General features: G+C 37.0%; 1 protein-coding gene across 17 annotated transcripts in view; it reads right to left on the reverse strand.

The window, feature by feature from the left end:
• The window catches only part of STAU2 (staufen double-stranded RNA binding protein 2), a 311608-nt gene that overhangs the window by 186508 nt on the left and 111998 nt on the right, over nt 1-13102 (reverse strand). For 16 of the 17 annotated variants that reach the window (XM_023248481.2, XM_023248479.2, XM_023248480.2 and 13 more), the window contains 3 exons: nt 9386-9545; nt 8021-8128; nt 5622-5834 (listed from right to left, as the gene is read on the reverse strand). In XM_023248481.2, coding sequence (XP_023104249.1) covers nt 5622-5834; nt 8021-8128; nt 9386-9545 — 481 coding nt within the window. The remainder of the gene's footprint in view (nt 1-5621; nt 5835-8020; nt 8129-9385; nt 9546-13102) is intronic. The other variant, XM_019822791.2, reaches the window with a different exon arrangement.

A 13102-nucleotide genomic window follows, 5' to 3' on the forward strand; every position in this document is an offset into this window, starting at 1 on the left:
GTATCTGAAAATCATCTATACAGAGACTGAATTGAAACCCTAGAAGTATGAAGAGAAGCCTAGGTGCAGTAAGAGAAGAAAAAGACTGAGAACTTCAGTTACTGCAATAGTTAGATGGAAGAAGAGGAGAGAAAGGGAAGATTTTAGCTTTTGATAAAATTCTGGTTTCTACCCACACTTAATAGCAAAAATGAAAACTAATGAATTATAAATGAAGTAAAGGATTGATAAGAACAGACAGATACAGACAATAAGTTATAAGTCTAAGAGTGGGATATCAACAAAAAGGTAAAGGGAAGTTTTTGAGTCTAGCACTAGAAGTATGCCCAGTTCCTGAAGACACTCAAATAAATATGTACTTCCAATGGTACGCTGCCTTTACTCTTATTTAATTTGCCTCTTTTATAAAAATGTTTTTAAGTTCCAAAACACTGTTGATATGGATTCCAATGACAAAAAACCAGACGCATAAATCCAATTAGATAATAATGGAGTCTGAGAACATTAAGAATGGCTGGTTTCTTCCCTTGATTGAAATTAACTACTAGCATCTCGGACAATTAACTTATTCCTTGGGTATCAAGTCTTATGTTCTCTTTCCACGAACTAGTATAGACAGTCTTGTAATAGTTGTATCCAGAAAATTTTACCTCCAACGTCGGAAACACTTCTCTAAATTCTCATCTTATAGAAGAGAACCGCATTAAAAAATAAAATATAGACCCAAAGACATAATTAAAACAATCTAACATTGTAACAAGGTAACTGTGTAGCATTACTCTTAAAATCCAAGAGGAGTTCACAACCAACCGGTTTCAGATGGGCACTGGAAACAGACAGGACTGGACCTGGAACTCGACTGTTACATGATCTTGGGTACGTTTCTTAAACATCAAGGAACTCATCGGTAAAATGGGATAAAAGCTACACCACAGCATGATTAAGAAAATTAAATAAAATGTGATGTTTTATTATTTTAAATAAAATTAAAGTAAATCATCAACAGTTTATTCTCTACTTCTACTGCATAATAAGGAACTATAGAGTCTACATGTATAAGACATATGAGGAAGGGAGGAAAATGCTGAAAACCAAGATACTATTCCAACCTGACCCATTTATTGGCCCACCATAAGGTGTGATTATACTTAAAATTATCTAGATTCCAACTCACTGTATGTATGCTGTTTTCTTAAAATAACTTTACATTCCAGAAGATGTCTATAGGCTTTATTTTAACGTAAGACAGACATGGTACAAGTAATTACAAGTGTGATGTATGTGAAGAAAAATGTAGGGGGCTAACCTACTCTGAGAATGGTGGAGAACACAGAAGCCTTCCCTGAAGAAGTCAAGTGTACGCTGAGATCTGAATGGTAGACAGGAAGAAAGTTCTGGAATAATATACTTATATACTAGAAGTAGCAGCAAATAATTCTGAGAATTTAAAATGTTGCTCTCCACTCTGGGGAATAACATTTAAACAATAATCTTGCTTTTAATGGCTATCGTTAAAAACAATAGGGTTATATTTATATCCTATATAAAAATGTATAGATCTGGGGCGCCTGGGTGGCTCAGTCGGTTGAGTGTCCGACTTCGGCTCAGGTCATGATCTTGTGGTCTGTGAGTTTGAGCCCCGCATTGGGCTCTGTGCTGACAGCTCAGAGCCTGGAACCTACTTCAGATTCTGTGTCTCCCTCTCTCTCTGCCCCTCCCCAGCTCACGCTCTGTCTGTCTCTCTCCCAAAAAATAAATAAACATTAAAAAAAAAGTATAGATCTTTTCTAGCCTAATGGCTCATTATTCATAACTTATTAAGATTAGATTTAGTTTAATAAATTCGATGGAAATTATTGTGACCAGTTTTGTACTACAATTCTGATGTAGAGCACTGTCCTTCCATCGTGGAAGAGCTATAGATTTTATACATAAAAAGATTTAAGACAAAAAAATACAAACAGACTCACTAATACATAGAACAAACTGGTGGTTGGCAGGGGGGAGGGGGATGAGTGAAATAGGTGAATGGGATTAAGAGGTACAAACTTCTAATTACAAAATAAATAAATCACAGGGATAAAAAGTACAGCATAGAGAATACAGCCAATAAATAACAAATGGTGACAGATGGCAACTACACTTATCGTGGTGAGCTCTCAGTAATGTGTAGAACTGCTGAGTCAACATATTGTATCCAGACACAAGTATGTCACTGTATTTCTACTATACCTCAATAATACAAATTCTTTTAAAAAAAATTTTTTTAATGTTTATTTATTTTTGAGACAGACAGAGACAGAATGCGAGTGGGTTAGGGGCAGAGAAAGACATACAGAATCCGAAGCAGGTTCCAGGCTCTGAACTGTCAGCACAGAGCCTGACATGGGGCTCGAACTCATGAGCTGTGAGATCATGACCTGAGCTGAAGTCAGACGCTCAACAGACTGAGCCACCCAGGCACCCCAATGATAAAAATGCTTAAAAAATATTTCAGAAAACAGACCATAGATATATTCACATACATCTAAAATGTGAATAGACAGGTATAGAATAACAATAATCTTTACTGAGCACTTTTTATTTGTATTGTTAATAAATACTTAATAATAATTACTAATACATTCTGTGTATTATCTCAGTTAACACATAACAATCCCATGAAACTAGTCCAATTATTATTCCTACTTTATAAAAAACAAAATGTAAGATTAGAAAAGTTAGGTTACTTGCTCAGGTCACAGGGATTCACACTCAAAACTGAATCCAAACGTTCTGTTCTTAAAACCATTATCCTAAATACTGCATGTCTCACTTATACGTGGAGTCTAAAAAAGCCAAACTCATAAAAACAGAGAGCAAAATGGTGGTTACAGGGTCTGGGAAGTAGGGGGATAGGAGAGATGTTGTTTAAGGGTGCAAATTTGCAACAAGTAGTAAATAAGTTCTGCAGACCTAATGTACAGTAGAGTGAAAAAGACAACAATGTTGGATTAGAATCATCAGACTTGCTAACAGACTAGATCTTAATTATTCCAACTCCTAAAAAGAAATGATAATTATGTGGTATGATATAGGTGCTAATTATCCCTACAATGACAATTATAATATATAAATATATCAAATCAACAGGTTGTGCACCTTAAATTTACACAATGTTATATGTCAAATGTATTTCAATCAAAAACCCACTTAAATGCTAAAAAAAATAAAATAAAATAAAATAAAAATAAACAACCATTATCCTACACCCTAACCATGTGGTTAGAGCATATGAATGAAAGCCAGCCCTCAGAACCACTAGAACACATAAATGTATCTATTTGCCATTTATTTTTAGTCTACTTTACCACCATGTAGAATGCTATTTCAAGGAATGCATAACCTACACCTTGTCATAATGATAGTATTCATTAAGAACACGTTTATGTACTTATTTATGTGAATATGTATGCATGTACTTTTAAATAAAGCAAAGGTACAAAATGCAGAAAACCTATAAAAATACCAGTTGAACCATAGTACAATCTAAACAAAAGAGGTTCGTCACAGATAAAACGTACAGTTGATCCCTGAACAAAGTGTGTGGGGGGGGGGGGGGGGCAACGCCCCACTCAGTCAAAAATCTGTGTATAACTTTGTTTTTGTGTTTTGATTCCCCCAAGACTTAACTGGTAATGGTTAACTACTTAACTACTAACTAGCCAACGACTGAGTAGAAGCCTTACTAATAACAGAAACAGTGAATGAACACATATTTTGTATGTTTTATGTATTATATAGTGTATTCTTACACTAAAAAAGGAAATGTTATTAAGAAAATCATAAGGGGGGGCGCCTGGGTGGCTCAGTCGGTTAGGCGGCCGGCTTGGGCTGAGGTCATGATCTCACGGTCCGCGAGTTCGAGCCCCGCGTCGGGCTCTGCGCTGACAGCTCAGAGCCTGGAGCCTGCTTCGGATTCTGTGTCTCCCTCTCTCTGGCCCTCCCCTGTTCATGCTCTGTCTCTCCCTGTCTCAAAAATAAATAAACGTTAAAAAAAAAAATTAAAAAAAAAAAGCTCTGTTTAAAAAAAAAAAAAAGAAAATCATAAGAAAAAAAAGAAAAAGAAAATTATAAGGAAAAAATACAATTATAATACTGTATTTATGGAAAGATTTGCATATAAATGGACCCATGTGGTTCAAACCCGTGTTTTTGTAACCCATGATTCCTAGAGCTAACCCAAAGTCTGCTAGAGAGTGACACTGAGCTGGCAAGTGACATGCTGGCAACTGAAGGCTCTCTCTGTAAACAGAAGGCTAGCTCGTTCATCCCATACACAGTGTGCACTCGTGGGCAGTGTCCTGTACTCAGTGCCGACTCAGCTCATTCCTTTTTGGGTTGTTGTTGTTAATGTAAACAGAAAAACCTGCTCCAGTAAAAGAGTCACAGCATCTTGCAAAAGTGTGTGCTCTGTTTTCTTCTTTGGCCAAGCTCTACATGCCTGAAAGTACAGAAATAAAATAGTACCGTCTACCTCGCAGGGCTGCTGCGAGCATCAAATGTGATAAAGCACACGAAGTGCTGGGACAAAGCTGGCCACACACGGTGCTTTATACCTACCAGCTGCTGCCACTGTCACCAGCATTAGTATGACTCATATGATTATTACTCTGTAACCCATCATCATTTCATGAGAGCCCAACAAGTTACTACATTACAGTGTTGTGTGCAGAAAGAATGTTGGGTTGGAAAACAGAGTCCTTCAAGTTGTTCCACACGTGAGGTGAATAAAAGCGAGCAAATTCTTTGAGCACGCATGTTTCATGAAACCTTACTGTAAAAGGAGGGGTAACGTCATCTACCTTACACAGTCCTGATGAGAATCACATGGTGACCATGAATGAGAAAGTATTTTTTTAAACCATAAAAACTAGAAATATGGAAGGTACTGTTTTTTGATGAACAAACACAGGTATACAAGTGTCTAATAGCAAAACAAGGGTGCTGGGGTGGCTCAGTCGTTAAGCATACGACTCTTGATTTTGGCTCAGGATGTGATCTAACAGTTGGTGAGTTCAAGCCCCACATCAGGCTCAACGGTGATGGTGTGGAGCCTGCTTGGTATTCTCTCTCTCTCTCTGATCCCTCCCCCCCAACTCTGATCACATATGCACTCTCTTGCACTCTCAAAATAAAAGAATGAGGGGCGCCTGGGTGGCGCAGTCGGTTAAGCGTCCGACTTCAGCCAGGTCACGATCTCGCGGTCCGTGAGTTCGAGCCCCGCGTCAGGCTCTGGGCTGATGGCTCAGAGCCTGGAGCCTGTTTCTGATTCTGTGTCTCCCTCTCTCTCTGCCCCTCCCCCATTCATGCTCTGTCTCTCTCTGTCCCAAAAATGAATAAACGTTGAAAAAAAAATTTTTTTTAATTAAAAAAATAAATAAATAAATAAAAGAATGAACAGTAAAAAGAATTTTAAAACAAAATAGAGTGTTATTAATTTATAGTCCAGGACCACCGGTAACTCTGGGATTGTATATAATCCATACATTTAGGTGCCTGTCCTACAGAAAAATTTTTATCTATAGTTACCATAATATTTATATAGTAAACCTGACTAATGTTCACAAGCACACACTTACCTTTACTATTGTTTTAGGGCGTTTTTTAAAAAATAATTTTGGCTTTTCAACCACAGGAAGAGGCGGGAGTTTCTTAAGCTCCTGTAGGACGGTGGTTGCAGCACGCTTCTTGGAGAGTTTTTTGCTATTTCCCTCTCCTTCCGCAGAGAACTCTCCTACTGACACCCTAGTAACAAAGCTTTTCATATGTGGTGGTCCACTTTCTTTAATAACCTATTAAATATAAGTAAACTATTGAAAATAGGCTCTTAAGTAGTGTTATCATCTCATGCATCTTTTAAATACTCGTATCATAATCAAAATTGAAATCACAAAAAATTATGCCAAAATTATAGATTTCTTTAATAAAGTTATATAGACATTATATAGGGACCATTCATTTTTTGATACTTATGCTGCTTAATAAAATGAAGTTGAAAGAACAAAAATCTAAATAAATACATTCAATTCACACTCAAAATTTGTATTTTACTAGCTTAAAATAGGCAATTCTAATTATGGTGACCCAGTTTCTTATGGAACAGAAAATTAAGAACATAAAACATACCATATTGGATTAGCTACACAGACCATCCAGAATAATAGTTTGTATATAACTGTGTAAATATCTAATTTCTCCTCTGTAAGAATAAGTTACTGAAGTCCAAGGACTATTTCTTACTGGAGTTCTCTAGCCCATAAAGCATCCTACAAGTGGAAGCCTCTCAAAAATAACTTTTGGGTGAAAATAACCTATTTTTGATGGAGACCTCAAAGGCTGTTTTATAGAAAGGAATGTTTACTCTCTGTGACATGATCTGAAAAAGGTAAGTAGACATACCATAAAAAATACCTATGTTTCTAGAGTAATGGATTATGAATCTGCCAGCTATGAATGAGCATTCCTAAACCCTGTATTAATGTGCTCTTTAAAATATTCCAGTTTTTGGAGGAAAGGTGCTCTCCAAAACCCAAATGCTAAAAACTTTAGTCTCCTTCAAAATTCAGACCCTTCATAAAAGAAACCCTATTTAGTTAAATAGTTTACCATGTAAGTTTACATTAAAGTTTTGTCTTCTAAGAATACCAATTAGGAAAAGGAAAACAACACAGTATCTCAATAATCCAACATTACTGGGGTTAAGAAACTTATGAGAAACATACTATCCATGTAATTTAACCTTACTAGTTGAAACACTAAAACTGTTTATTTTAATAACTTTGATGGGCACCCTCCTCAATTAGAAAAAAAAGTACACATTTTACCAACTTAACAGAATACTAAATATTTGACCTTTTTATTGTTCACATTAGATCATTATGAACACCAAATATTCTATACTATAATGTATTGATGCCTTCAAGGAATTCTAAGACTTATAAAACTATTCCTATTCATTGTAGCCTTTAAAAGGCCCATGCTCCAACAATTTTTGAGTATAGGTAATTACTTTTGATAGTACATTTTCCCTATCATTTCTTGCTAGGACCAACAGGCCGTCAAGTACATTCTATTCCTGCCTTCCTCATTCTGCTTTTAATCTGCTAGAGGCTAAGAAATCAGATAACCCAACTTTAGGAGGATTGTGTCTAAAAAGACAGGTTCTCAGTCGAGGTCAGTTGATGTTGACAGTGAGTAAAATGTGGGACCTTTCTAGTAGGTGAACTCCACACACTTTGAAGGAGGAAACTCTACAACCGTTTTAGCTTATTTCCTGGGTTTTGTCTACTTTCTAGATATCTGAGTTACAAAATTAATGACCTCTTAATAAAGAAGGTATTACAATGATTTAAAATTTTTTCCCTTTTATATTTCACATGATTTTGATAAATATTTTGTGACATGTGTATCTGGCGGTTACGTAGAGAGCTGCTAATTACTTGTTTGTGACTTATTGGTAAAAGTTAAATTTAAACCTATTTTGGTTCTACAAATTTAGAAGAATTTAGATATCCATATATACGTGTCACAAAATATTAACTTGAATACTTTCAATTTGATCCTACGAAAAACACTAAACCCTATAGCATACTACAAATCTACAAATTATATATACATATACGTATATATATATATATACATATACATATATATATACATATATATGCTTACATATATATATACAAAAATATAAGTATATTTATATATATACATACAAAAAGTTTAATAGAGCAAAGCCAAAGAGATCCGCAGGAATCCATGATATTCTAGTAAGTATATTATAGTAAGTATATAGTAAGTATAGAAAGTATATTCTACTTTCTCCAGGGCCTATATGATTTCATGATAGACAGTGAGAGCATAAGAAAGCACCTGAACTCTTTCAGGAGATTAGTATGCCAGCTAATTTATTTGTTCGTTTATTTTAAAAAGTGAGGAGCAGGGGGAGAGAAATGAAAGATCTCTACTGAGCACTTACCTCAAAACTGACGGGCATATTTCGCTTCAGAGCAATTTCAAACACTAAGCTGATCTCAGATTTGTTTGCATCTTTGTCATCATCCATTTCTTTTCCGGATTCACCGTTCTAAATCACAAAATACAGGATGGCAATGAAAACCTGCTTTGTAGCAAACTGTTACATATATTCTACAATAAAGAGGGCCTATCTGAAATACAATAAGAAAAAAGAAACCAGAGACTGTATCTTGTGGATTCCTATGTAACAAGAGTAGTTGTAGGCTTTGTTGTGAGGCTTTTTGTAATTTAATTTTTAGGGTTTTTCCCCCCCCCCAAAGTGGAAGAATAAATGTTGAGTGTGGAAAAATTTTACTCAACCATATACAAATTTGAGTTTATACTATGTCCCCAGACTCACTTTTCTTTAGAGATCTGTCTGCCCCACCCATTAGAATATCCCCAGTATTCTAATGCTATTTAATTTTCTGTAAACACTGAATTGTAGAAGGAGTACAGGATGTAAACCAGGATTTTGGAGCTCTTTGGTTCTGGCACCAATTTAGTTATTCACTTCTTTAACACATACTTCTGGAGGGCTTCGTATATGCTGAACACAGGGTAAGTCTCAGAGATAAAAAGATCAAGAAACAGTATCCCTGCTATTGAGAAACTTACGACGTGGTGTAAAAACAGATAAGCACAGAGGTTAGAGTCATAATGAAAGTGTACAAGGAGAAAAACACCTACGTCGGCCATTAACTAAGATGAATCTCAAAGGGGAAGGACAAGAGGTTTGATAGCAGGGCATCTGCAGGGGGTGAACAGTACAGTTTGCAATAACTAAGTGGATAGCTCAATAACAAGGCATCTTATAAGACATGTCTGGGCTGGAGATACTATTTTGAAATCAACAGAGAGAGTCGCCAAAGCCATGGAATGGGTGAAATTACTCAGGATCAGCCTCAATATCCTGGTCTGTAAAATAAAGTGGGACTGAAAAAAATCCACACAAATCTCTTCCACTTTAAGTTCCTTGACTCTAGATTAACACAGTGTATTCTATACTCAGTAAACATAGCATTAAATCTAAGGTAAATGAATGCTATTTCCCATCCTTGTTCATATCCTTAAATCCTGTGTTGCCTCAGAAGTGAACTCTGTGGGTGAACCAAAGTTCTCCAAGGTAAGGTCATCCTAGCAGAACACATGAGCTTAGTGCAGGAGGCACGTAATCTGAGAGGCATCGTAGCAGGCCACCCTTCTAATATTCTTTCCTATCAGAGGAGATGATTTCTTTTATTTATAAAAATGCATTTGTTGGTCTTGTTAATAATCTCACCAGGGAACGATAAGGAAGAGACTGTCACATGTAGCAGTAACAAACCTGAGGTGATTTTTCTGGAATAGGCTCATTCTGCAGTGCTTGAAGGGCTTTCATTGCAGCATTGTGTCTAGCAGCTTGTCGAGTCTTTCCTTCCCCAAAAAATTCATTGTTTCCTACAGTCAGCTGAACATAAAAGATCTTGGGCATTGGGCAATGATACCTAAAATAAGAAAATAAAAATATTAATGTTTGTTCAATAAAATCATTCTATAATCATCAATAAGATTTGTTTTCTTGAAATTGATACCAACCATATAATGTACTATATATGCTCTTATTAACCCCAGTAAAGTTTTAACCCCACAAATGTATTTATAAAAGATAAAATATGAGTCAATATATCTATAGGTATCTATCTCCATGAAAAACATATTAGAGAAAACAATGTGAAACATAAATTAATATAGTAAAATTTATTCAATTATATCACAGAAGACTTCTAGTAAGAAGTTTTCAGTCAGATTTTTTTTTTAATGTTTATTTATTTTTTAGGGAGAGAGAGACAGACAGACAGAGCATGAGCGGGGGAGGGGAAGAGAGAGAGGGAAACACAGAATCCAAAGCATGCTCCAGGCCCTGAGCTGTCGGCACAGAGCCCGACACGGGGCTTGAACTCATGGACCATGAGATCATGACCTGAGCTGAAGTCGGATGCCTAACCGACTGAGCCACCCAGGCGCCCCAGTTTTCAGTCAGATTTTGACAGAAACAAGCCAAATGGTCTGTGCTGAAGGAGGAGACTCGCAACAGAGGCAGGAGACAAGCAAGCCCATTCAGGGGACAGGACGCAGACTTCTGTGCCTTCAGCAGAAGAGTTATGACTAGACATGGGAGGGGCAGAGAGATAGAGCTACAGCTCCATTCCAAAGGAGTGAGTACTTTGCCAAGTAGTAAGATCAGATCGAACATAAGAAAGAATGGGGAGGTAAGCTAATACTTAAGCAGATAAGCAGTATAATAATAAAACGTATTTAAAGAGAGAAATTTTAGCAGGTTCGCGTTTAACAAAACTGAAGTAAGGAGTCACAACTAGACAGCACCAGTGATGAAGATATGAGGCGATAAAAGGGCTGAGTGAGGAAAGAACAAACCTGGAAGAAATTAAGAAGAAAAAATTAAGAGGATATGCAATAAAATACACTAATTCAACAATTATTTGTGGAGGACATTCTATTTGACAAGGGAGTATGACAATGAACAAAAACACATTGTATTGGGTAAGACAGATAGTAACTAAAGTAATATGCAGAGTATCTAGTATGTTAGAGATCTAAGTTAAAAAGAAAAAGAAGGAAAGGTTCAGAAGTGTTCGGGAGATAGGTTTTAGACAGAGTGGCCAAGGAGGGTCTCATTGAGAATATGACAATTGTGTAAAGACCCAAAATAACTGAGGGAGGCAACACCCAGATATCTGGAACAGTGCATCTGAGGCAGAGAAAACAGCAAGTGCAAAGGTCCTGGGGCAGCAGTGTGCCAAGTATGTTCAATTAATTCAGAAGACGCTTATCTGGCTACAGTTGAGGAAGTGAGAAAAGGAAAGCTAAGAAAGGAAAAGAGGTAGCCAGATTCCTTAGTGCCTTACATAAAAGTTATTGTAAAGATCCAACTTTTACCCTGAGTGAAATGGCCAGCCACTAGAAGGTTTGGAAGAGAAGTAACATACGTGACTTGCATTTTGGAGGGATCACCTAACGATTATGCTGAGAACAGTAGGGGATGATGATGGAAGCAAGATCTATCAGGAGACTACTGCAGTAACACAAGGGAACAGCAACAGGGACCTACTAGGGTAGCAGCAGTCCAAGTAATGAGAAACAGTTCAATTCTGAACAAATTTCAAAAGCAGAGCTGGCCGGGTTTACCAAAGGCTTAGTTATGGAATATGAAAGAGGAGTCAAGGATGACCCCAGGGCTTCTGAGCTGAACAAGTGGAAGATAGAGTACCTGTACACTGAGTCAGCGAAGACTGGAGAAGGAACAGGTTTGTTGGGGGTGGGTATCAGCCGCTCTGGTTGGGGGATATTAAATCACTCAGCCTGCTTAGACATCTTAAGTGGAGATGTCAAATGAACAGTCAAGTCTGGACTCTAAGTCTGGACTCTAGGAAAGAGGTCCAAGGTGAAGATAAAATTTGAAAGTCATCAATATATGGATGGAATTTAAAGCCACAGGACAGTGAGAACTCTGTGGGAAGGAGTGACAGGAAGAAGAACAGGCAAGCACAGGGTCCTTCCTGAAAGTTAAATGGGAAAAAGTAGATCTAGGAGGAGGGAGGGGGCAATTGTGGCAAATTATACTCATAGACCAAGTGAAATGATGACTGAGAACTAATACCACTGAATTGGGCAATTCAGTAAAAGTAAAGATTGATTTTGATGGGAGAGGTGGATTTACAACATGATGTCAAAAAAATTAAGTTAAAATCAGTCCGGTGCTGAAAAATGTCTGTTTCAAAGCAAAGAGAAGTCCAACTGAAGTCCTACTACGTTTGGGATGATTACTGGACATCTGAAGAGCGGGGTTCTATATTCAGCCTGAGATAAACTGCACAGAGCCTGTCATAGAAGAATTCGGCAGGCAGATGGCACTAATTAGCGAAGGCTTACAGAAGGTAAAGGACCAGAAAGGGACATCAGCCCTGAAGATGCAGTTCTGGGAGACAATAACTGAAACCATGTGAGTGGGTCAGCACCTGGAAAGGGTAAGTGTAAAGGAACCGAAAAGGAGAGCCTAAGGCTGCGATCTGATTGAGGCCCGTGATCAAAAGGCAGGGGAAACAATAGACGGCAGTGAAGGAGACGAAAAGGGGGTCAGAGTTAGGAAAGAAAATACGACACAATGTCAGGGAAATCAATATTGTCAACTGCAGTGGAGAAATCCAGAGTAGGAAAAAAAGAAATGGTCGCTGTTTTAAATTCTTAGAGTCAATTTTCTTGGCCACAGTTTTCTATTATTTTGTTTTAAGATAAAGTATTTTAAATGTGTTTTCATTATGTCATAGGTTCTCATTTTAAACAGGCAAATATAAAAAAAGTTAAAGGAAGAAAAAGATCACTTACAGTAAAATACTCTTAATATGCTAAGACGAAGCATCAAAAACCACAATCTGTTTTGCTCTTCGATTACAGAACTAGTATACTGGGGTACACAATCTCCCACTGCATTCCTGAAGTGCATTTTCCTATTGTTTTAGATACCCTTACTGCATAGATCTTAAAAGACTAACAAAATAAATGCAGGTTATCTTCATTGTGTACACAACAAAATTCAGTTTTCCACCTACACAGTATTTCATGGATATTTTTAACTGGTTCCACTATAAAACTTTAAAACAGACAACCTGAAATCAGAAATTGACTCCTGTACTGAGATCTTACATGGCAAGCTTTCACCATAGAGCAAATGTTTACAATTAATTATACACTTCTGAAAACAGAGGTCCACAACTGGAATGCTAACAGACCTTTAACTACAGTAGAGGGAGTGGGCGCCACTATAATCACTAAGGCCTGCTGACAATTACAAAACTCATTTCGGTTTGCCACAGAGACAAACAAAATTTCTGTTCATTATGACTTTACTGGAATATGATGTCATAACACATAACCATACTGAAACAATCTGCTGATTTTCTGACCAAAATATTAATTGCACACTAAAGAGCCCTTGGGGCCTCTTCCTTTGTGGCCATCAAATATGGCTCTATATATGTATATG

The sequence above is a fragment of the Felis catus genome, chromosome F2 (genome assembly GCF_018350175.1).
Source record: "Felis catus isolate Fca126 chromosome F2, F.catus_Fca126_mat1.0, whole genome shotgun sequence".
Classification (NCBI taxonomy): domain Eukaryota; kingdom Metazoa; phylum Chordata; class Mammalia; order Carnivora; family Felidae; genus Felis; species Felis catus.